Below are 23,378 nucleotides of genomic sequence, written 5' to 3'. Positions count from 1 at the left end.
CCATATCATTTTGTAGAATTAATTAGCGCAGGAATTAATGTGTTTATGGATAATCAATGCCTAAATTATACAGCTTACATCAAAGTATCATAAATAGTTAATTTAGGGCCCTAAATTAACTATTTATGATACTTTGATCTAAGCTGAAAATGTTCGCTGTCTAAAAAGATGTTGGCTCGTTATCCTATCCCTGCGGAGTTTAGTAACAAGTGGGAAATTCCACCGCTGGTGGACTCTCATTTCGCCCGTCTAGTGGTGTCATCTACTCTGCCTGTCACCTCAGTGAAGGAACCGACGGATAAGTGTGTCGAGGGATGCCTGAAGTCTATTTACTCACTTACAGGTGCTGTACATAGACCCACTATGGCAGCCTTCTGGGCTGCGAAAGGAATTGAAGCATGGGTTCAGGCAATTGAGGATGAGCTGCCTCAGGATTTTTCTGACGCTGCCAGACAATATCTGTCTTCTATTACCACAGCCTCCCACTATATTCATGAGGCAGCCTCTGATGCAGGTGTAATGGCGGCCAAGGCATCTACTACGTCTATCCTGGCTTGTTGAATTATGTGGTTGAGGTCCTGGAAGGTGGACCTGGACTCCAAAAAGACCTTGGAGGTGCTCTCTTTCAAAAGAGACATCCTATTTGGGGAGGATCTGAACAAGATTGTAACTGACTTGGCTACTTCCAAAACTGCGTGTCTCTCAAATACTACTCCTTTGGCTCAGAAGGCTAAGAGTACCACTTTTCGTTCCTTTCGATCTCCAGGGAAAGCAAAAGGTCAAGCGTATCAGCGACAGACTCGTGCTTCCAAAACCACTAAGCCTAAATCGAAACAATCCTGGGCCGTCGACAAGCCTGCTACATGACGGGGCGGGCCTCCCCCTGGGGGACCCCAGGTTGGGAGGCCAACTTCTGCAGTTCACCCAGGCCTGGTTAAAGACCGCTTTGGATGTCTCTCACGGGTACGCAATCTCTTTCAAGAGACGTCCCCCTCGCCAGTTTTGCACAACGGTTATCCCTGCGGATCCATTAAAAGCGCAAGCTCTACACTTGGTTGTACAACTCGTCCTGGATACAGGAGTGGTAGTGCCGGTACCTCTGTCTCAGAGAGGCAGGGGATACTATTTGACCCTGTTTCTAGTTCCGAAGCCAAATGGGTACTTCCGGCCTATACTCAACCTCAAATCATTGAACAAATTTGTGAGTGTCCAAATTCCGTATGGAAACTCTGCGCTCTATTGTACTGGCCATGGAACCCGAAGACTATATGGTGTCCCTGGGCATACAGGATGCTTACCTGCATATTCCTATTGCCATGTCGTATCAGCAGTATCTGCGGTTTGCTATTGGCAACCAACATTATCAATTCCAGGCCCTATCATTTGGATTGACCACGGACCCTCGGATATACACCAAGGTAATGGCTGTGATGACGGCCCATCTCCGTCGTCGGGGAATCAGGATCTTGCCGTATCTGGACGACTTGCTGATCCTGGCGAACTCCCAAGAGGTTCTCCTCAGTCATCTGGAACTGACGGTCAAAGCACTACTAGCCCACGGGTGGCTCATCAACTGGAAAAAGTCCTTGCTGGTCCCTGCTCAGAGCATGGTGCACCTGGGGGCACTACCGGACACACACAGCCAGCGGTTGTTTCTCTCTCCAGAGAAAGTCTTGAAACTTCAGGACAGGATCAGATATTTTCTCTCTCGCCCAAGAATGTCAATACATTCGGCGATGCAAGTACTAGGCCTCATGGTGTCGGCTTTCAACATGGTAGAGTACGCTCAATTTCACTCTCGCCCTCTGCAGAGGTTAATCCTTTCCAAGTGGTACGGCCTGCCTCATCGGATCAGGTCTCAAATGATCTCCTTGACTCCGGAGGTTCGTCTGTCACTAAGCTGGTGGCTACCGGACCAACAGTTGAGCAGGGGCCGTCCCATCTGGATCTCCAACTGGGTCCTCCTGACAATGGATGCCAGTCTGCGGGGTTGGGGCGCGGTGTTGGAGCAACACTCTCTCCAGGGCCGGTGGACCAGGGAGGAATCTCTCCTCCCGACAAACATTCTGGAATTGCGGGCAGTGTTAAATGTGTTGACACTGGCCCTGCCTCTAGTACAGAACAGGCCTGTTCAAATACAATCAGACAGCGCCACCACGGTGGCGTATATAAATCATCAAGGCAGCACTCAAAGCTGCATGGCAATGCTGGAAGTATCAAAAATCCTCCGTTGGGCGGAACGCCATCTGTCAGCAGTATTGGCAGTGTTCATCTCCGGAGTCCTCAACTGGGAAGCGGATTTCCTCAGTCGTCAAGACGTTCACGCCGTAGAGTGGAGTCTTCATCCGGAAGTCTTTCAACTCCTAGGAATACTACTTCTAGTCGCTCCAGCGTCGCCCAGAAGGCATTGGTTATCAGACCTGCAGGGTCTATCGATAGAGCGTCTTCTTCTACTTCCTCAGCACCCAGACCTCCTTTGTTCAGGGCCCTTATGTCTATCTGGACCTGGCCAGACTGGCTTTGACGGCGTGACTCTTGAAGCTTCACTCCTGAGGGCCAAGGGATTCTCAGAGGCGGTTATTCAAACTATGTTGAATGCCCGCAAGCCGGCTTCTGCATGGATTTATTACAGGGTCTGGAACTCTTACTTCACATGGTGTGCTGCTAAGAATTATGATGCCTATTCGTTCAGTACTTCTAGGCTTTTGACTTTTCTGCAACAAGGCCTAGATTTAGGCCTTCGTCTGGCCTCCCTCAAGGTTCATACATCTGCCTTGTCAGTGTGGTTTTAGAGGACAATTACGTCTATTCCTGACGTTCATACTTTCACTCAGGGCGTGTTACAGATTCAGCCTCCCTATGTCCCGCCTGTGGCTCCATGGGATCTGTCTGTTGTCTTAAATGCCTTACAAGAGTCTCCATTTGAACCTCTTGAGTCTGTGGATCTTAAATATCTTACACTTAAGGTCGTGTTTGTACTGGCTGTTGCCTCGGCTAGGAGGGTGTCGGACGTAGGCGCCTTGTTCTGTCGTCCACCCTTTCTGATTTTTCACCGTGACCGGGCAGTTCTTCGAACTCGCCCTGGTTATCTACCTAAGGTGGAATCATCTTTTCATCTTAACCAGGAGATTGTGGTTCCGCTCTTTCTCTCTTCTGGTTTGTCCTCCAAAGAGCGGTCTTTGGATGTGGTACGGGCTCTCTGTATTTACGTAGAGAGGATTGCCTCCCTCAGGAGGTCAGATACCCTTTTTGGACTTTTTGGTTTTCACAAACGTGGCTGGCCTGCGAATAAGCAAACCTTGGCCAGATGGATTAGAATGGTGATTGCACAAGCATATGCACAGGCTGGTCTTCCAGCTCCTGCTGCTATCCAAGCCCATTCTACCTGGTCTGTTGGACCTTCTTGGCGGCCCGCCGAGGCGCGTCTGCTGAACAATTGTGCAAGGAGGCTATATGGTCCTCTGTGAACACATTCATCAGGTTCTATGCCTTTGATACTTCCGCCTCCCAGGATGCTTCCTTTGGACGCCGGGTTCTTGTGCCCGCTACAGTGCATCCTCTCCCATGATGAACTGCTTTAGGACATCCCCGATGTTATCCCCTGTGGAATACCAGTGTACCCCGCTGCAGAAAACAAGATTTATGATAGACTTACCATAGTTAAATCTCTTTCTGCGAGGTACACTGGATTCCACAGGGCGCCCACCCTGACGCACTTAGCTTCTTTGGGTATGTATGGCATTAGCCGCTAGTCCCTTCTCCTGTCGTGAAAATGTGGTTCTGCGTGACTAACATCTACCGTCTCTTTTACCTGCTACTGCATTGGACTGGTTAACGAAACTGAGCTCCAATGCCTGGAGGCGGGGTTATAGAGGAGGCGGTGCAATGCATCCTGGGAACAGTCAAAGCTTTAGCCTGTTGGTGCCTCGGATCAAGATCCAACTCTACACCCCCCCGATGTTATTCCCTGTGAAATCCAGTGTACCTCGCAGAAAGAGATTTAACTATAGTAAGTCTACCATAAATCTCCTTTTAACAACACATACATATTAAGTTACTCAAATTCATGCAAAACTGTCATATATACTAAATTAAAAGTAAAGCTACTAATTACATTTAACCTCTCCAAACATCTAAACTTATCCAAACATTCATGTCCATTCACTTACTAGCATCATCTTGGCCAACACAGATGTGTCCTCAATACCTATCCTTAAATCGCACCAAATAGCCCAATTGGCACGCTATGAAAAATGTGACCAAAAGGCGGCCGGATCAGGGAGTTGAATTGATGTTTAAAAATATCAATTCCCTGAATTGATGTTTAAAAATATAAATTCAGGGATTTTTAAAATGGAAAATTCCTGATCGCCGATGATCGGTGGCCGCCGATTGGCGAATCTGTTTGGCAGTTCTGGTCTGGTTGGGGAAACGGTGGTTGGCTCTATGGGGGCTTTATGCCACGCCGTGCCTACTGTGGCTAGTAATTTTACATCTCTAATCTTTGCATGCTGTAATAGTGCGAGAAGGACACTAATCTTAGAAAAAGTCAAGAGACCAGGGGTCGATATGGCTGAAACACAATATGCATCAGTACATTACACGTCGATTGATCTATGGCTGCAGCCTACAAAGATGCTAAATTGCAAAAAGCACAAAATTAGCAGTGTTAGAGGGATATCCAATTAGCCCTGGTAATTTACCGGGGGCTAATTGTCCCACCGGGGGCTATCCTATTAGCCCTGATAAGCCAGCACAAGTGGTGGCTTATTGGGGGTTACCTGTTGCCGCACTGGGTGCCGGCTGCTGACAGCTCCCGGTGCAGCGCTGCTCCTAAGGCTCCGACCGATCACATGGCCGCTCCCCCGTCATGTAACCGGAGGCAGGGGGATGCGGGTCAGAGCGCTGCTCTGGCTTCCCCGCCGGGGGTCACCGCGCCGAGTAGCAGCTTCAAGTTCCGGGCTGCGGCGCAATGCCGGCAGTCCCAGCCTGCTGCTGCAGCTGGCATAGGATGCTACAGGTTGTCCGCGGTCATCGGGGATTTTGTTTCGTCTGCCTCAGCCAGGCAAAACCAAAACCCTGGAAACTGCCCCGTTTTCGTGCGAAAACGGGGCTGTTTCTACCGAAAACACAGTTTTCACTGAACCTGTGTGTTTTCGGGAGACAGGGCATTTTTTTTTTTTTAGAGGCGATCAATCAGAATAGCCTGTAAAAAGAAAAAAAAAAAAAAAATTAGTGAAACATCCGGAAAAATCACGAAAAACATACGTTTTTCACACCCTATGTTTTACCGGGGCTAATAGGATATCCCCCTTAGGGGGGAATTTACTAAGATGGAAGTTCTGTTTAAGATGGGATGTTGCCCATAGCAACCAATCAGATTTTACTTCTCATTTACCTAGCACCTTCTAGAAGATAATACCTGAAATCTGATTGGTTGCTATGGGCAATCAGATTTCAGGTATTATCTTCTAGAAGGTGCTAGGTAAATGAGAAGTAAAATCTGATTGGTTGCTATGGGCAACATCCCATCTTAAATAGAACCCCCATCCTAGTAAATTTACCCCACATAGGGCCTAATTCAGATTTGATCACAGCAGCAAATTTGTTAACTAATGGGAAAAACCATGTGCACTGCAGGGGAGGCAGATATAACATGTGCAGAGAGAGTTAGATTTGGGTGGGTTATATTGTTTCTGCGCAGGGTAAATACTGGCTGCTTTATTTTTACACTGCAATTTAGATTTCAGTTTGAACACACCCCACCCAAATCTAACTCTCTCTGCACATATTATATCTGCCTCCCCTGCAGAGCACATGGTTTTGCCCAACTGCTAACAGATTTGCTGCTGCGATCAGATCTGAATTAGGCCCCTAGTCTATCACCAAGCACCTTGAGCCTTATAAAGCAAAGAATAAGGGGAATAAGGACACATCTATACAATATGTTAAGAAGCTGCCAATGACCAGCCACGCCCTGTTTGCAGCCACATAAACATCAGCTGCCTTTTTCATCTGAACTTAACAGCACTATGATCCCTAGCTCACATTTTCTTCAATCCCCAGGTTCACTTACCGGGTTGGGTATGCTATCCCTGTAGCCGGGATGCCGGCGGTCACATGACCGACACTGGCATCCCGACATTAAAGAGCCTGACGGCAGAGGGGATAAGTATTTTTAGCCCCCACTCCCCTGCCCTAACCCCCTTGCTCCCTGGGCCCTAACACTAACATACTTACCTTCGGCATTTCGGCAGTTGGTCTTCCACGCCGATCTCCCGAGTGGTGTCGGGATTCCGGCGTCAGTCACATGACCACTGGCATCCTGTATCATCGGGATGCTCACCGCATCCCCACTTATAAATAGGTCTCTCGGCAGCAGAATGATGCCCACACCTGCTGACACACAATGTCTGCAGAATGCCATTTCTAGTGGCCATTTACTGAGCGCCGCTTCATAGAAAAGAATCTATAGCTTACAACCAAACCTGCTCGTGGGCATTTTGGGGGAGATTTATCAAAATTTGGAGAGAGATAATGTACCAGCCAATCAGCTCCTAATTGTCATGCTACAGACTGTGTTTGAAAAATTACAGCTAGGAGCTGGTTGCTGTATTAAGTCTGAAGAAGTGATAAACTGGAAGGTGATTATGACCAGCCAATCAGCTCTTAACTGTCAAGTTACAGGCTGGGTTTGAAAAATGACAGTTAGGAGCTGATTTGCGCATTATCACCTCGACTGTATCACTTCTCCAGGCTTAAGACATCTGCCCCTGAATCTCTCTCCACTTTATCTCTCTCCAAGCTTTGATAAATCTCCCCCTTTATCACTAGTGTTATGCTAATCATCGATGTGTGCAGAAAACATCACTGCTCTGCAATGAAGGTTGCTCAGTGAAATGGGAGAATATTAGATCGGGATAGTCTATTATACCGAATTATATTTCTGTTTATTCTATAATATAACACTGGTGCAATTGTACAATCAAGGACAATAGGAAAACAGCAAATTGGCTAGCCTATGTTAATGATAGGCATTATTTAATATTTTACTAATTAGTGCACCTATAGTAATCAATATTTTATCATCCCAGTGCAAGAAAAGCTAATATCCAGATTATGTGGATTATAGCATTATTGTTCCACATTGTAATATCTGCTATTGTATCTTCCACTGCAACACTCCTCTCTTCTTAAACTGTCTTTTTTACTATACTTTATTTCTTATTTCTGAAATGCAGCGCGTGGAGCTGGAAGAGGTAACACAGAGCAATAGTATCTCTAGGTGTAGACTGTACCCTTCCTTAGTGCTGTGTAGGCCCTGTGTCGACGATATAGTAAGAATATGTTGAAATAGGTTTTAGACTATTGAGCATATTGGATACATATAATATACAGTATGCTCTACTGTTCGCTCTATAGTTCAATAAAGTGCAACACATCTTGTATTTTCCTTATTCGAAATACTGTACAACTCGCTACAGCCCAGGACAACCAGCCAATGAGATACTGGCTTTTATCCGTTTAGTGGAGAGATTAATGAATGCAGGTGTCTGGTTGGTTGATATGAACAACAGCTACGATGTGTTATTTTCACTTAAATGGCATCTAAACCTAAAATACAAATCGCCTTCTATAAAAGAACTATAATATTCACTAATTTATTTATATACACTGTATATGTGTGTGTGTATGTATATATATATAATTATAAAAAAAAAAGATCCATGTGGCCGGCACGCCCATATCAGCACAACTTGCCAAGGTGCCAGTCAAAAAGGAGTTAGTATAGCATGCATACAGGATGGCACTCATGATGCTTAGGGTCCTAAATCACCGGCAAGTCCTATAAATGTCGTTACGGGTTTGGTCTGCTGTTGATTGTGCTAACTGCATATCCAGCTATAGCTAGCCTGTGACTGCAACTCTGCCATGTGTTCGCTATCGGCTAAATGCAGTAACTCTGTGCTGTGTCATTTGGTCTCTCGGATTGACCGATATGCAGTTAACTGCGGTTAATTAGTGGGGCTATCCTATAAATTCAGGTTTACATAAGAATGGTAGAAATAGTGGCCCTCATTCCGAGTTGAGCTAGCTACTTTTAGCAGCCGTGCAAACGCATAGTCGCCACCCACGGGGGAGTGTATTTTTGCTTTGCAAGTGTGCGAACACCTGTGCAGCCGAGCGGTACAAAAATATTTTGTGCAAAACAAGACTAGCCCTGTAGTTACTTATTCTGTGCGATGATTGCTGCGACGAAGGTCCTGGAATTGACATCAGACACCCGCCCTGCAAACGCTTGGACACGCCTGCGTTTTTCCAAACACACCCAGAAAACGGTCAGTTGACACCCATAAACTCCCACTTCCTCTCAATCTCCTTGCGATCGGCTGTGCGAATGGAATCGCCGCTAGAAGCAGTGCAAAACGACGATGCTCTTTGTACTCGTACGCCGGGTGTGCACATTGTGGTCCATACGCATTTATAGTTTTGCCATTTTTTTAAATGATCTCTACGCAGCGACCAACGGCAGCTAGTGATCAACTCGGAATGAGGGCCAGTGTTCTATAAGCCATGCAATAAACTATGTACAGAGTTTGATTGGGTGCAAATAAAGAACTTGTTGCGGAAGTGGGTCAGGATGGCTAAAAACATAAGGCTTGCAAGATTCACACAAGTATCGCCAGCATGTTATAGAATCACACGTGGCTACTTTGCTGTTGATGTCAGTTCCTGTTGCCCCTGCCATTTATCCTATAGTAAGTAGATCTACTTTACAACATGCAGAATGGCTTTCATGTCACTGCCCTGTATCTGCGCTAGTACACCTACATTTCTGGTAAAGTGCATGGATTTGCAAAGTAAGTTGGCAGCATTTGCAGAAAAGCAGTATTTTACACATGCCAATAGGAAGATGTATTGGGCAGAACAATGGTGACTATGGAGCAGGCGCACCGGAGCTCCAAGTATTACAGGGCAGTGTATAAACTGTGTATAATTTTGCACAGAGACATTATTAAGGTGGAAAGGGCATATTATGAAGGGTGTTCCGTGATCCACAGGAGGAAGCACAGCCATTTCCACTCTGTAAGGGGTCTGGAGTGACAGTCATCAGGTCGTATCATAGGCTTCAGTGCACAATTTGAATCCTTTAAACATACAAAAGTGCCGCCTCTGATCAGACATGATCTCCCCTCATTTTCATGATTAGCTTAAGTATAAATTAGACTAAACTAGAAAGTTGTTGTTTTTTTAAGTTAAGAGAAAGTTTCCTTTAATGTTGGTCAACTCTACAGGGGTAATAGGTTGGACATGGTGTGACGATTTTATATTTGCCCATTGCGCCTCAAGACTTTTCCACCTTCCTGCAGTTCTAGCCACACGTTTAGTTTCTAGAGTGGTCTAGAAAAACTGGAGAGTAGGTGCATACCTTGAAGTGCGATGGGCGGTTGGTAACGATGCCCTAGTACAGAAGAAAAACCATTTGTGCCTTATGTATGTGTCATCAATCTCCTCCTCTGGCTACCTTGCTTTTATCTCCAAACTCCTCTCCAGGGGATTAGCACAAGAAATCTGAGTAGTCATGCACATTGCATTAGAATGCCCACCTCCATTGTAGATCTTTCTCCTGCTCTCTCTTGTCCTTTTTCCCCCGGGTTCTGATTGCCCCTTTACTTTCCATCTTCATTTTCACTCCATTCACACCTGTAGTTCAAGAAAAAGAAATTCCGGGACTGGGTCCCCAAGTCCGACTCAGAATATGATTTTGAGTACTCGGAGGAACAGGGTGTCAAACTGCGGCAGGTGAGTCATGGTGGAATATTGGAGAACTGATGGTGCAATGATCCAGCCAGTCAACTGAGAATATAAAGTCAGGCTTTAACATAGGCTTGAAATAAAAAAAGATATATATGTGTGTGTGTTCATATTCATTTTGGGCGGTCATTGATTTTTACAAAATTTCACTGCCCATCTAGCAGCTTCAGCAGTTTTGTATTTTACATGCTTGCTAGTCTAAAAAATGTTTTTAGTCTCCGCAAACAACAAAAACAGGCGGCCAGTGACATTTATGAATATTATCACTCCTTACGAATGATAAATGGTGCTCCAGCCAGTCAGCTCCTGTCATTTTTCAAACACATGACCATTAGGAGTTGATTGGCTGGAGCAACATTTATCATTCATACCAAGTGATAACAAGAATATCACTCGTTGTTAAATCTGACCCTATGTTTTTTAAGTATTAATTCCATGTATGAACAACAAAGTAATAATGTAAGGAACAACTGGAATAATCCTACAAATATGAAAAGTCATGGGACTATCACAGTGATTAAGGTGAATATATTGCGTGTTTGCCATATAAACGGTCATTCTGAATATACAGTGCACGAGGACTGGAACTGTGTGACAATGCAGAAGTAATAAAATCCAGGGTTCCTCACAATTCTCTTAATCTTATTACTTCAGTGATTTGTCCACAGTGGTCTAAAAGTTACTAGCTTTTAGCTGTGGTCAGGTTAAACAAATGCTGGACAATTGTGGTTCTACTGTTGCATCCTGCATATGTCAAATAATTGGATAGGAAAACATATGACCAGTCGGGGGGGAAATATAGATTGTAGTCATAAATGTTCCATTAGTATCGCCAGTCTGGTTTTTACATGTCTACAGGCAAATATCAGTAATGTGTACAATACTGTAGCTATATGCTATCCTTGGTGTCAGTGCAGGTATTGTTTATGCTCCCACAGTGGAGGCAGCCATTTTGTAGTATGAATCAATATTCCTGTGTATTCACTACTAAGCTATGATATCCCGGGGCACTGAGCACAGGATCTGTCCATTTTGGTCAGGAATACAGTATCTGTGGCCAAACTTGGCATAGACAGTTACGTAGTGCTCATAACCATGCGTGGTGGGATTCTGCTCGCTGTCCCACACATTTTGCTCAGCAATTGTGGAAATATAAATTGAAGTCAAACTTAAACAGCACCTGTTTAATGAAGTGCCTTATAAATCAACACACATCTCCCTCTCCTGCTGGGATGAATCCTCCCTCTCATCACCTGCAGTCACCCAAGCTCCTCCTATCCAATGCTGCTGATTGGCCACAGTGGTTGGGTTATAGTATTAGCTCAGTTGGGAAAGGATATTATGGAATCGCTGTATGGAGAAGCGTCTATATAGTGGGTCTGTTCAAGCAACAGTTGGTAGATAACATTTATTTTTTTTACTATGCTTTTTTTTTTTAACGTAAATTTTTTTTATTAATGCATCACTTCACACTACAATAAAAGTTGTATAAACAGTACATAGTTTCAGATGTGTACATATAGCAAATAGAGTCGGATATAAAAGCAAGTGTACCGTTTAGGTATGAGCACACAATTCACAGTAAGTCACTTCAAGGACCCATGCTTTACATTGATATTATAGTAGTCTACACATACCATAGAGATTGGGTATCATACAATTTTTTACTACAAGAAACCTGCATCTTAGGCGATACGGAGAGGTGGGGGAAGCCGGGGCCCCACAACACCACCAGTACTCAGTTGTCTAGCACAATGGGAGGGTCTCCCACCGCCTCTTGACTCATACCACTCAGTGGTTTTAAAGGAGTATATAAGTCTAGCCTGAAAATCTACAGGGAGAGTGGCGATATAGCTCTCCCAGGAGTCGAAAAATCTCCCCACCAATTTGTCTTTCTGTAGCGTGGTTTCTAGCCATTGCATCTGAAACAAATGATGGAGCTTTCCCTTAAACAAAGCTAAAGTAGGCGGATCTTTATATATCCAAGACTGCAAAATTGCTCTAAGGGCAGCCACACTAATCGCCAGTAACAATCTCTTGCATCCCTTCGTTACCCTTTGTCCAGCCGGAATTAACCCAAAAATTGCCCATTCTGCCGTGAAGGGAATGAAATTTATCAGCTGCTCTGTGACATATTGCCTCACCTGAAGCCAAAAGCGACGGAGCATCGGGCATAACCAAAAACAATGCATGAGATCTGCTTTGGGTGCATGGCATTTCGGACATCTGTCTGAATCTACCATGCCCGCTTTATATTGTTTCTCAGGGGAAAAATACGCCCTATGGACAATATTGTAGAACATATTGTGCCGATGGTAATAACTTGCAAGAAAGGAGCAGATTGTCTAGCAACATCTCACATATAAGCGCGGGAAAATCTGATAACCATTTTGTCATTCCCGATTGCGACCTTGCGTGATCCATCGGAGTGTTAAGTTTTCTGTAATAATAAGAATTTACTTACCGATAATTCTATTTCTCGGAGTCCGTAGTGGATGCTGGGGTTCCTGAAAGGACCATGGGGGGGATAGCGGCTCCGCAGGAGACAGGGCACAAAAGTAAAGCTTTTACAGGTCAGGTGGTGTGTACTGGCTCCTCCCCCTATGACCCTCCTCCAGACTCCAGTTAGGTACTGTGCCCGGACGAGCGTACACAATAAGGGAGGATTTTGAATCCCGGGTAAGACTCATACCAGCCACACCAATCACACCGTACAACTTGTGATCTAAACCCAGTTAACAGTATGATAACAGAGGAGCCTCTGAAAGATGGCTTCCTAAACAATAACCCGAATTAGTTAACAATAACTATGTACAAGTATTGCAGATAATCCGCACTTGGGATGGGCGCCCAGCATCCACTACGGACTCCGAGAAATAGAATTATCGGTAAGTAAATTCTTATTTTCTCTATCGTCCTAAGTGGATGCTGGGGTTCCTGAAAGGACCATGGGGATTATACCAAAGCTCCCAAACGGGCGGGAGAGTGCGGATGACTCTGCAGCACCGAATGAGAGAACTCCAGGTCCTCCTTTGCCAGGGTATCAAATTTGTAAAAATTTACAAACGTGTTCTCCCCTGACCACGTAGCTGCTCGGCAGAGTTGTAATGCCGAGACCCCTCGGGCAGGCGCCCAAGATGAGCCCACCTTCCTTGCGGAATGGGCCTTAACAGATTTAGGCTGTGGCAGGCCTGCCACAGAATGTACAAGTTGAATTTTGTTACAAATCCAACGAGCAATCGACTGCTTAGAAGCAGGTGCACCCAACTTGTTGGGTGCATACAGTATAAACAGCGAGTCAGATTTTCTGACTCCAGCCGTCCTTTAAATGTATATTTTTAAGGCTCTGACAACGTCCAACAACTTGGAGTCCTTCAAGTCGTCTGTAGCCGCAGGCACTACAATAGGCTGGTTCAGGTGAAACGCTGATACCACCTTAGGGAGAAAATGCGGACGCGTCCGCCGCTCTGCCCTATGTCGAATGGAAAATTAAATAAGGGCTTTTATAAAACAAAGCCGCCAGTTCAGATACTCTCCCGGCCGAAGCCAGGGCCAGTAACATAGTCACTTTCCATGTGAGATATTTCAAATCCACATTCTTTAGTGGTTCAAACCAATTGGATTTGAGGAAATCTAAAACTACATTTAGATCCCACGGTGCCACCTTAGGCACCACAGGAGGCTGTATATGCAGTACTCCTTTGATAAAAATCTGGACCTCAGGGACTGAGGCCAATTCTTTTTGGAAGAATATTGATATGGCCGAAATTTGAACCTTAATAGATCCCAATTTGAGACCCATAGACAATCCTGATTGCAGGAAATGTAGGAAAACGACCCAGTTGAAATTCCTCCATCGGAGCACTCCGCTGCTCGCACCACGCAACATATTTTCGCCAAATACGGCGATAATGCTTCGCGGTGACTTCCTTCCTTGCCTTTATCAAGGTAGGAATGACTTCTTCCGGAATGCCTTTTCCTTTTAGGATCTGGCATTCAAACGCCATGCCGTCAAACGCAGCCGCGGTAAGTCTTGAAAAAGACAAGGACCCTGCTGAAGCAGGTCCCTTCTCAGAAGTAGAGGCCACGGATCGTCCGTGACCATCTCTTGAAGTTCCGGGTACCAAGTCCTTCTTGGCCAATCCGGAGCCACTAGTCTTACTCCTCTTTGCCGTATAATCCTCAATACCTTTGGTATGAGAGGCAGAGGAGGAAACACATATACCGACTGGTACACCCAAGGTGTTACCAGCGCGTCCACAGCTATTGCCTGCGGATCTCTTGACCTGGCGCAATATCTGTCCAGTGTTTTGTTGAGGCGAGACGCCATCATGTCCACCATTGGTTTTACCCAACGGTTTAATAGCATGTGGAAAACTTCTGGATGAAGTCCCCACTCTCCCGGGTGAAGGTCGTGTCTGCTGAGGAAGTCTGCTTCCCAGTTGTCCACGCCCGGGATGAATACTGCTGACAGTGCTATCACGTGATTCTCCGCCCAGCGAAGGATCCTGGCAGCTTCTGCCATTGCCCTCCTGCTTCTTGTGCCGCCCTGTCTGTTTACATGTGCGACTGCCGTGATGTTGTCCGACTGGATCAACACCGGTCTTCCTTGAAGCAGAGGTTCCGCCTGGCTTAGAGCATTGTAGATTGCTCTTAGTTCCAGAATGCTTATGTGAAGAGACTTTTTCAGGCTCGACCACACTCCCTGGAAATTTCTTCCCTGTGTGACTGCTCCCCAGCCTCTCAGGCTGGCATCCGTGGTCACCAGGATCCAATCCTGCATGCCGAATCTGCGGCCCTCCAATAGATGAGCCTCCTGCAACCACCACAGAAGGGATACCCTTGTCCTCAGCGACAGGGTTATCCGCAGGTGCATCTGAAGATGCGACCCTGACCATTTGTCCAACAGATCCCTTTGCATGGAATCTGCCGAAAGGGATTGCTTCGTAAGAAGCTACCATTTTTTTTCCCAGGACTCTTGTGCATTGATGTACAGACACCTTTCCTGGTTTTAGGAGGTTCCTGACCAGGTCAGATAACTCCTTGGCTTTTTCTTCGGGAAGAAAAACCTTTTTCTGAACTGTGTCCAGAATCATCCCCAGGAACAGCAGACGAGTTGTCGGCATTAATTGGGATTTTGGAATATTCAGAATCCATCCGTGCTGCTTTAGCACCTCTTGAGATAGTGCTAAACCCATCTCTAGCTGTTCTCTGGACCTTGCCCTTATTAGGAGATCGTCCAAGTATGGGATAATTAATACGCCTTTTCTTCGAAGAAGAAATATTATCTCGGCCATTACCTTTGTAAAGACCCGAGGTGCCGTGGACAAACCAAACGGCAGCGTCTGAAACTGATAGTGACAGTTTTGTACAACGAACCTGAGGTACCCCTGGTGTGAGGGGTAATTGGAACGTGGAGATACGCATCCTTGATGTCCAAGGATACCATAAAGTCCCCTTCTTCCAGGTTCGCTATCACTGCTCTGAGTGACTCCATCTTGAACTTGAACTTCTTTATGTACAGGTTCAAGGACTTCAGATTTAGAATAGGCCTTACCGAGCCATCCGGCTTCGGTACCACAAAAAGAGTGGAATAATACCCCTTCCCTTGTTGTAGAAGAGGTACCTTGACTATCACCTGCTGAGAATACAGCTTGTGAATGGCTTCCAAAACCGTCTCCCTTTCTGAGGGGGACGTTGGTAAAGCAGACTTCAGGAAACGGCGAGGTGGCTCTGTCTCTAATTTCAACCTGTACCCCTGAGATATTATCTGCAGGATCCAGGGATTTACCTGCGAGTGAGCCCACTGCGCGCTGTAATTCTTGAGACGACCGCCTACCGCCCCCGAGTCCGCTTGCGAAGCCCCAGCGTCATGCTGAGGCTTTTGTAGAAGCCGGGGAGGGCTTCTGTTCCTGGGAAGGAGCTGCCTGTTGCTGTCTCTTCCCTCGTCCTCTGCCTCGTGGCAGATATGAATAGCCCTTTGCTCTCTTATTTTTAAAGGAACGAAAGGGCTGCGGTTGAAAGGTCGGTGCCTTTTTCTGTTGGGGAGTGACTTGAGGTAGAAAGGTGGATTTCCCGGCCGTAGCCGTGGCCACCAAATCCGATAGACCGACCCCAAATAACTCCTCTACGCATCGCCTGTCCACTGTCGTGTCCATAAAGCTCTTCTGGCCGAAATGGACATAGCACTTACCCGTGATGCCAGTGTGTAGATATCTCCCTGTGCATCACGCATATAAAGAAATGCATCCTTTATTTGTTCTAACGACAGTAAAATATTGTCCCTGTCCAGGGTATCAATATTTTCGATCAGGGACTCTGACCAAACTACCCCAGCACTGCACATCCAGGCAGTCGCAATAGCTGGTCGTAGTATAACACCTGCATGTGTGTATATACCTTTTTGGATATTTTCCATCCTCCTATCTGATGGATCTTTAAGTGCGGCCGTCTCAGGAGAGGGTAACGCCACTTGTTTTGATAAGCGTGTTAGCGCTTTGTCCACCCTAGGAGGTGTTTCCCAGCGCTCCCTAACCTCTGGCGGGAAAGGGTATAAAGCCAATAACTTCTTTGAAATTAGCAGTTTTTTATCGGGGCACCCCACGCTTCATCACACACGTCATTTAATTCTTCTGATTCGGTAAAAACTACTGGTAGTTTTTTCACACCCCACATAATACCCTGTTTAGTGGTACCTGTAGTATCAGCTAAATGTAACATCTCCTTTATTGCCAAAATCATATAACGTGTGGCCCTACTGGAAAATACGGTTGATTCGTCACCTTCACCACCGGAATCAGTGCCTGTGTCTGGGTCTGTGTCGACCGACTGAGGCAAGGGGCGTTTTACAGCCCCTGACGGTGTTTGAGGCGCCTGGACAGGCACTAATTGAGTGTCCGGCCGCCTCATGTCGGCAAACGACTGCTTAAGCGAGTTGACGCTATCCCGTAATTCCACAAATAAAGGCATCCATTCTGGTGTCGACCCCCTAGGAGGTGACATCCTCATATTTGGCAATTGCTCCGCCTCCACACCAATAACGTCCTCATACATGTCGACACACACGTACCGACACACAGCAGACACACAGGGAATGCTCTATACGAAGACAGGACCCACTAGCCCTTTGGGGAGACAGAGGGAGAGTCTGCCAGCACACACCAAAAAGCGCTATATATGACAGGGATAGCCTTATGATTAAGTGCTCCCTTATAGCTGCTTTTATATTAATATATATTGCCATTTATTTTGCCCCCCCTCTCTGTTATACCCTGTTTCTGTAGTGCAGTGCAGGGGAGAGACCTGGGAGCCTTCCTGACCAGCGGAGCTGTGACAGAAAATGGCGCCGTGTGCTGAGGAGATAGGCCCCGCCCCTTTTTCGGCGGGCTCGTCTCCCGCTATTTAGTACATTTAGGCAGGGGTAAATATCTCCATATAGCCTCTGGGGCTATATGTGAGGTATTTTTAGCCTTTTTAAAGGTTTTCATTTGCCTCCCAGGGCGCCCCCCTCCCAGCGCCCTGCACCCTCAGTGACTGCCGTGTGAAGTGTGCTGAGAGGAAAATGGCGCACAGCTGCAGTGCTGTGCGCTACCTTAAGAAGACTGCAGGAGTCTTCAGCCGCCGATTCTGGACCTCTTCTTGCTTCAGCATCTGTGAGGGGGCCGGCGGCGTGGCTCCGGTGACCATCCAGGCTGTACCTGTGATCGTCCCTCTGGAGCTTCATGTCCAGTAGCCAAGAAGCCAATCCATCCTGCACGCAGGTGAGTTCACTTCTTCTCCCCTCTGTCCCTCGTTGCAGTGATCCTGTTGCCAGCAGGAATCACTGTAAAATAAAAAACCTAAGCTAAACTCTCTAAGCAGCTCTTTATGAGAGCCACCTAGAATTGCACCCTTCTCGGCCGGGCACAAAAATCTAACTGGAGTCTGGAGGAGGGTCATAGGGGGAGGAGCCAGTACACACCACCTGACCTGTAAAAGCTTTACTTTTGTGCCCTGTCTCCTGCGGAGCCGCTATCCCCCCCATGGTCCTTTCAGGAACCCCAGCATCCACTTAGGACGATAGAGAAATATAGATAAGGCCTTTTTAGTGGCCAGCGGTGTTCTGAGAAAGACATCTAGATCATTCGCGTAGTCCGCCCTCGACAGGGTGTTAAGTATCGAACATGTGTAGTGTTGCATCTGTAAAAATGCTAGCTGGTATCTTAGAAGGGGTGGTAGTCATGTGACCGCCGGTCGGCTGACCGACAGTCACATGACCTCCTCCGTGAGCCCGACGGCTCACTATCCCGATGGTCGGCATGCCGACCAACAGGGACTATTTCCACTCGTGGGTGTCCACGACACCCATAGAGTCGGAATAGAACCCGTGGCGAGCGCAGCGTGGCGAGCGCAGCGAGCCCGCAAGGGGCTTGCTGCACTCGCCCTTCCCCGCCGGGATCCCGGCGTCGGTATGCTGCCGGGATCCCGGCGTCGGTAAGGTGACCGGCGGTCAGGAGACCGCCGGTCACCCGTACTACACCCCTTAGAAGAAACGGGTAGGTCTCTTGATTACTATGCTTTTTAACTACATAAGTGTTGTAGTATTCTCTTCACCTTTTTGTGTGAATGTTTCCAAAATGTCACATTTGTTTAGTCTAATGCTGGAAAATTCTTTCTCTATCGTCCTAGTGGATGCTGGGGTTCCTGAAAGGACCATGGGGAATAGCGGCTCCGCAGGAGACAGGGCACAAAAAGTAAAGCTTTAGGATCAGGTGGTGTGCACTGGCTCCTCCCCCTATGACCCTCCTCCAAGCCTCAGTTAGATTTTTGTGCCCGGCCGAGAAGGGTGCAATCTAGGTGGCTCTCCTAAAGAGCTGCTTAGAAAAGTTTAGCTTAGGTTTTTTATTTTACAGTGAGTCCTGCTGGCAACAGGATCACTGCAACGAGGGACTTAGGGGAGAAGAAGTGAACTCACCTGCGTGCAGGATGGATTGGCTTCTTGGCTACTGGACATTAGCTCCAGAGGGACGATCACAGGTACAGCCTGGATGGTCACCGGAGCCTCGCCGCCGGCCCCCTTGCAGATGCTGAAACGAGAAGAGGTCCAGAATCGGCGGCAGAAGACTCCTCAGTCTTCTTAAGGTAGCGCACAGCACTGCAGCTGTGCGCCATTTTCCTCTCAGCACACTTCACACGGCAGTCACTGAGGGTGCAGGGCGCTGGGAGGGGGGCGCCCTGGGAGGCAAATGAAAACCTTTTTTGGCTAAAAATACCTCACATATAGCCTCCGGGGGCTATATGGAGATATTTAACCCCTGCCAAAATCCGTTAAGAGCGGGAGACGAGGCCGCTGAAAAAGGGGCGGGGCCTATCTCCTCAGCACACAGCGCCATTTTCCCTCACAGAAAGGCTGGAGGGAAGGCTCCCAGGCTCTCCCCTGCACTGCACTACAGAAACAGGGTTAAAACAGAGAGGGGGGGCACTAATTTGGCGTTAGAAATATATAAAAAAGATGCTATAAGGGAAAACACTTATATAAGGTTGTCCCTATATAATTATAGCGTTTTTGGTGTGTGCTGGCAAACTCTCCCTCTGTCTCTCCAAAGGGCTAGTAGGTCCTGTCCTCTATCAGAGCATTCCCTGTGTGTGTGCTGTGTGTCGGTACGTGTGTGTCGACATGTATGAGGACGATGTTGGTGAGGAGGCGGAGCAATTGCCTGTAATGGTGATGTCACTCTCTAGGGAGTCGACACCGGAATGGATGGCTTATTTAGGGAATTACGTGATAATGTCAACACGCGCCAAGGTCGGTTGACGACATGAGACGGCCGACAAACAATTAGTACCGGTCCAGACGTCTCAAAAACACCGTCAGGGGTTTTAAAACGCCCGTTTACTTTAGTCGGTCGACACAGACACAGACAGGGACACTGAATCCAGTGTCGACGGTGAATAAACAAACGTATTCCTTATTAGGGCCAAACGTTAAGGGCAATGAAGGAGGTGTTACATATTTCTGATACTACAAGTACCACAAAAGAGGGTATTATGTGGGATGTGAAAAAACTACCGTAGTTTTTCCTGAATCAGATAAATTAAATGAAGTGTGTGATGATGCGTGGGTTCCCCCCGATAGAAAATATGGGCGGTATACCCTTTCCCGCCAGAAGTTAGGGCGCGTTGGGAAACACCCCTTAGGGTGGATAAGGCGCTCACACGCTTATCAGAACAAGTGGCGGTACCGTCTATAGATAGGGCCGTCCTCAAGGAGCCAGCTGACAGGAGGCTGGAAAAATATCATAAAAAGTATATACACACATACTGGTGTTATACTGCGACCAGCGATCGCCTCAGCCTGGATGTGCAGAGCTGGGGTGGCTTGGTCGGATTCCCTGACTAAAAATATTGATACCCTTGACAGGGACAGTATTTTATTGACTATAGAGCATTTAAAGGATGTATTTCTATATATGCGAGATGCACAGAGGGATATTTGCACTCTGGCATCAAGAGTAAGTGCGATGTCCATATCTGCCAGAAGATGTTTATGGACACGACAGTGGTCAGGTGATGCAGATTCCAAACGGCACAAAGGTGTATTGCCGTATAAAGGAAGAGGAGTTATTTGGGGTCGGTCCATCGGACCTGGTGGCCACGGCAACTGCTGGAAAATCCACCGTTTTTACCCTAAGTCACATCTCTGCAGAAAAAGACACCGTCTTTTCAGCTTCAGTCCTTTCGTCCCTATAAGAGTCATATCTGCCCAGGGATAGAGGAAAGGGAAGAAGACTGCAGCAGGCAGCCCATTCCCAGGAACAGAAGCGTTCCACCGCTTCTGACAAGCTCTCAGCATGACGCTGAGACCGTACAGGACCCCTGGATCCTACAAGTAGTATCCCAGGGGTACAGTTTGGAATGTCGAGACGTTTCCCCTGCGCAGGCTCCTGAAGTCTGCTTTACCAAGGTCTCCCTCCGACAAGGAGGCAGTATGGAAAAAAAAAAAAAAATTCACGAGCTGTATTCCCAGCAGGTGATAATTAAATTACCCCTCCTACAACAAGAAAAGGGGGTATTATTCCACACTATATTGTGGTACTGAAGCCAGAAGGCTAGGTGAGACCTATTCTAAATCTAAAAAAATTTGAACACTTACAAAGGTTCAAATCAAGATGGAGTCACTCAGAGCAGTGATAACGAACCGGGAAGAAGGGGACTATCTGGTGTCCCGAGACATCAGGGATGCTTACCTCCATGTCCCAAATTTGCCCTTATCACTAAGGGTACCTCAGGTTCGTGGTACAGAACTGTCACTATCAGTTTCAGACGCTGCCGTTTGGATTGTCTACGGCACCCCGGGTCTTTACCAAGGTAATGGCCGAAATGATGGTTCTTCTTCGAAGAAAAGGCGTCTTAATTATCCCTTACTTGGACGATCTCCTGATAAGGGCAAAGTCCAGGGAACAGTTGGAGGTCGGAGTAGCACTATCTCGGATACTGTTACAACAGCAGGGGTGGATTCTAAATATTCCAAAATCGCAGCTGATCCCGACAACAAGTCTCCTGTGCTTAGGGATGATTCTGGACACAGTCCAGAAAAAGGTGTTTCTCCCGGAAGAGAAAGCCAGGGAGTTATCCGAGCTAGTCAGGAACCTCCTAAAATCAGTGCATCATTGCACAAGGGCCATGGTAAAAAAATGGTGACTTCCTTCGAAGCAATTCCAGTCGGCAGATTTCATGCAAGAACTTTTCAGTGGGATCTGCTGGACAAATGGTCCGGATCGCATCTTCAGATGCATCAGCGGATAACCCTATATCCAAGGACAAGGGTGTCTCTCCTGTGGTGGTTACAGAGTGCTCATCTTCTAGAGGGCCGCAGATTCGGCATTCAGTTTTGGATGTTGGTGACCACGGAGGCCAGCCCGAGAGGCTGGGGAGCAGTCACACAAGGAAAAAATTTCCAGGGAGTGTGATCAAGTCTGGAGACTTTTCTCCACATAAATATAGCTAAGGGTAAATTTATAATGCTCTAAGCTTAGCAAGACCTCTGCTTCAAGGTCAGCCGGTATTGATCCAGTGGGATAAAACATCACGGCAGTCGCCCACGTAAATAGACAGGGCGGCACAAGAAGCAGGAGGGCAGTGGCAAAAACTGCAAGGACTTTTCGCTGGGCGGAAAATCATGTGATAGCACTGTCAGCAGTGTTTCATTCCGGGAATGGAAACTGGGAAGCAGACTTCCTCAGTAGGCACGACCTCCACCCGGCAGAGTGGGGACTTCATGGGGAAGTTTTCCACATAATTGTAAACCGTTGGGAATTACCAAAGGTGGACATGATGGCGTCCCGTCTGAACAAAAAACGGGACAGGTATTGCGCCAGGTTAAGAGACCCTCAGGCAATAGCTGTGGACGTTCTGGTAACACCGTGGGTGTACCAGTCGGTGTATGTGTTCCATCCTCTGCTTTTCATACCTAAGGTACTGAGAATTATAAGACGTAGAGGAGTAAGAACTATACTCATGGCTCCGGATTGGCCAAGAAGGACTTGGTACCCGGAACTTCAAGAGATGCTCACAGAGGACTTATGGCCTCTGCCGCTAAGAAGGGACTTGTTTCAGCAAGTACCATGTCTGTTCCAAGACTTACCGCAGCTGCGTTTGACGGCATGGCGGTGGAACGCCGGATCCTAAGGGAAAAGGCATTCAGGAAGAGGTCATTCCTACCCTGGTCAAAGCCAGAAAGGAGGTGACCGCACAACATTATCACCACATGTGGCCAAAATATGTTGCGTGGTGTGAGGCCAGGAAGGCCCCACGAAGAAATTTCAACTCGGTCGATTCCTGCATTTCTTGCAAACAGGAGTGTCTATGGGCCTCAAATTGGGGTCCATTAAGGTTCAAATTTCGGCCCTGTCGATTTTTCTTCCAGAAAGAATTGGCTTCAGTTCCTGAAGTCCAGAAGTTTGTCAAGGGAGTATTGCATATACAACCCCCTTTTGTGCCTCCAGTGGCACTGTGGGATCTCAACGTAGTTCTGGGATTCCTCAAAACACATTGGTTTAAAACCAGTCAAATCTGTGGATTTGAAGCATCTCACATGAAAAGTGAACATGCTCTTGGACCTGGCCTGGACCAGGCGAGTGTCAAATTGGTGGTTTTTTTTCTCAAAAAAGCCCATATCTGTTTGTCCGTTCGGACAGGGCAGAGCTGCGGACTCGTCCCCAGTTCTCTCCCTAAGGTGGTGTCAGTGTTTCACCTGAACCAGCTTATTGTGGTGTCTTGCGCCTACTAGGGACTTGGAGGACTCCAAGTTGCTAGATGTGGTCAGGGCCCTGAAAATATAGGTTCCAGGACGGCTGGAGTCAGGAAAACTGACTTGCTGTTATCCTGTATGCACCCAACAAACTGGGTGCTCTTGCTTTTAAGCAGACTTTTGCTAGTTGGATGTGTAATACAATTCAGCTTGCACATTCTGTGGCAGGCCTGCCACAGCCAAAATATGTAAATGCCCATTCCACAAGGAAGGTGGGCTCATCTTGGGCGGCTGCCCGAGGGGTCTCGGCTTTACAAATTTGCCGAGCGGCTAT

General features: G+C 47.1%; 1 protein-coding gene across 3 annotated transcripts in view; it reads left to right on the top strand.

The window, feature by feature from the left end:
- RIC8A (RIC8 guanine nucleotide exchange factor A) overlaps positions 1-23,378 on the top strand; it is a 95,008-nt gene that overhangs the window by 24,104 nt on the left and 47,526 nt on the right. The window contains exon 3 of one of the 3 annotated variants that reach the window (XM_063942560.1): positions 9,712-9,804. The exons of the other annotated variants lie outside the window; for them this stretch is intronic. Within the exon in view, the coding sequence (XP_063798630.1) occupies positions 9,712-9,804 (93 nt within the window). The remainder of the gene's footprint in view (positions 1-9,711; positions 9,805-23,378) is intronic. 3 annotated transcript variants of the gene reach the window in all.

Source organism: Pseudophryne corroboree, chromosome 10, assembly GCF_028390025.1.
Source record: "Pseudophryne corroboree isolate aPseCor3 chromosome 10, aPseCor3.hap2, whole genome shotgun sequence".
In the NCBI taxonomy this organism is placed as follows: domain Eukaryota; kingdom Metazoa; phylum Chordata; class Amphibia; order Anura; family Myobatrachidae; genus Pseudophryne; species Pseudophryne corroboree.
The sequence above is the reverse complement of the archived record's forward strand: the minus strand, read 5'-3'. Positions and strand labels throughout refer to the sequence as shown.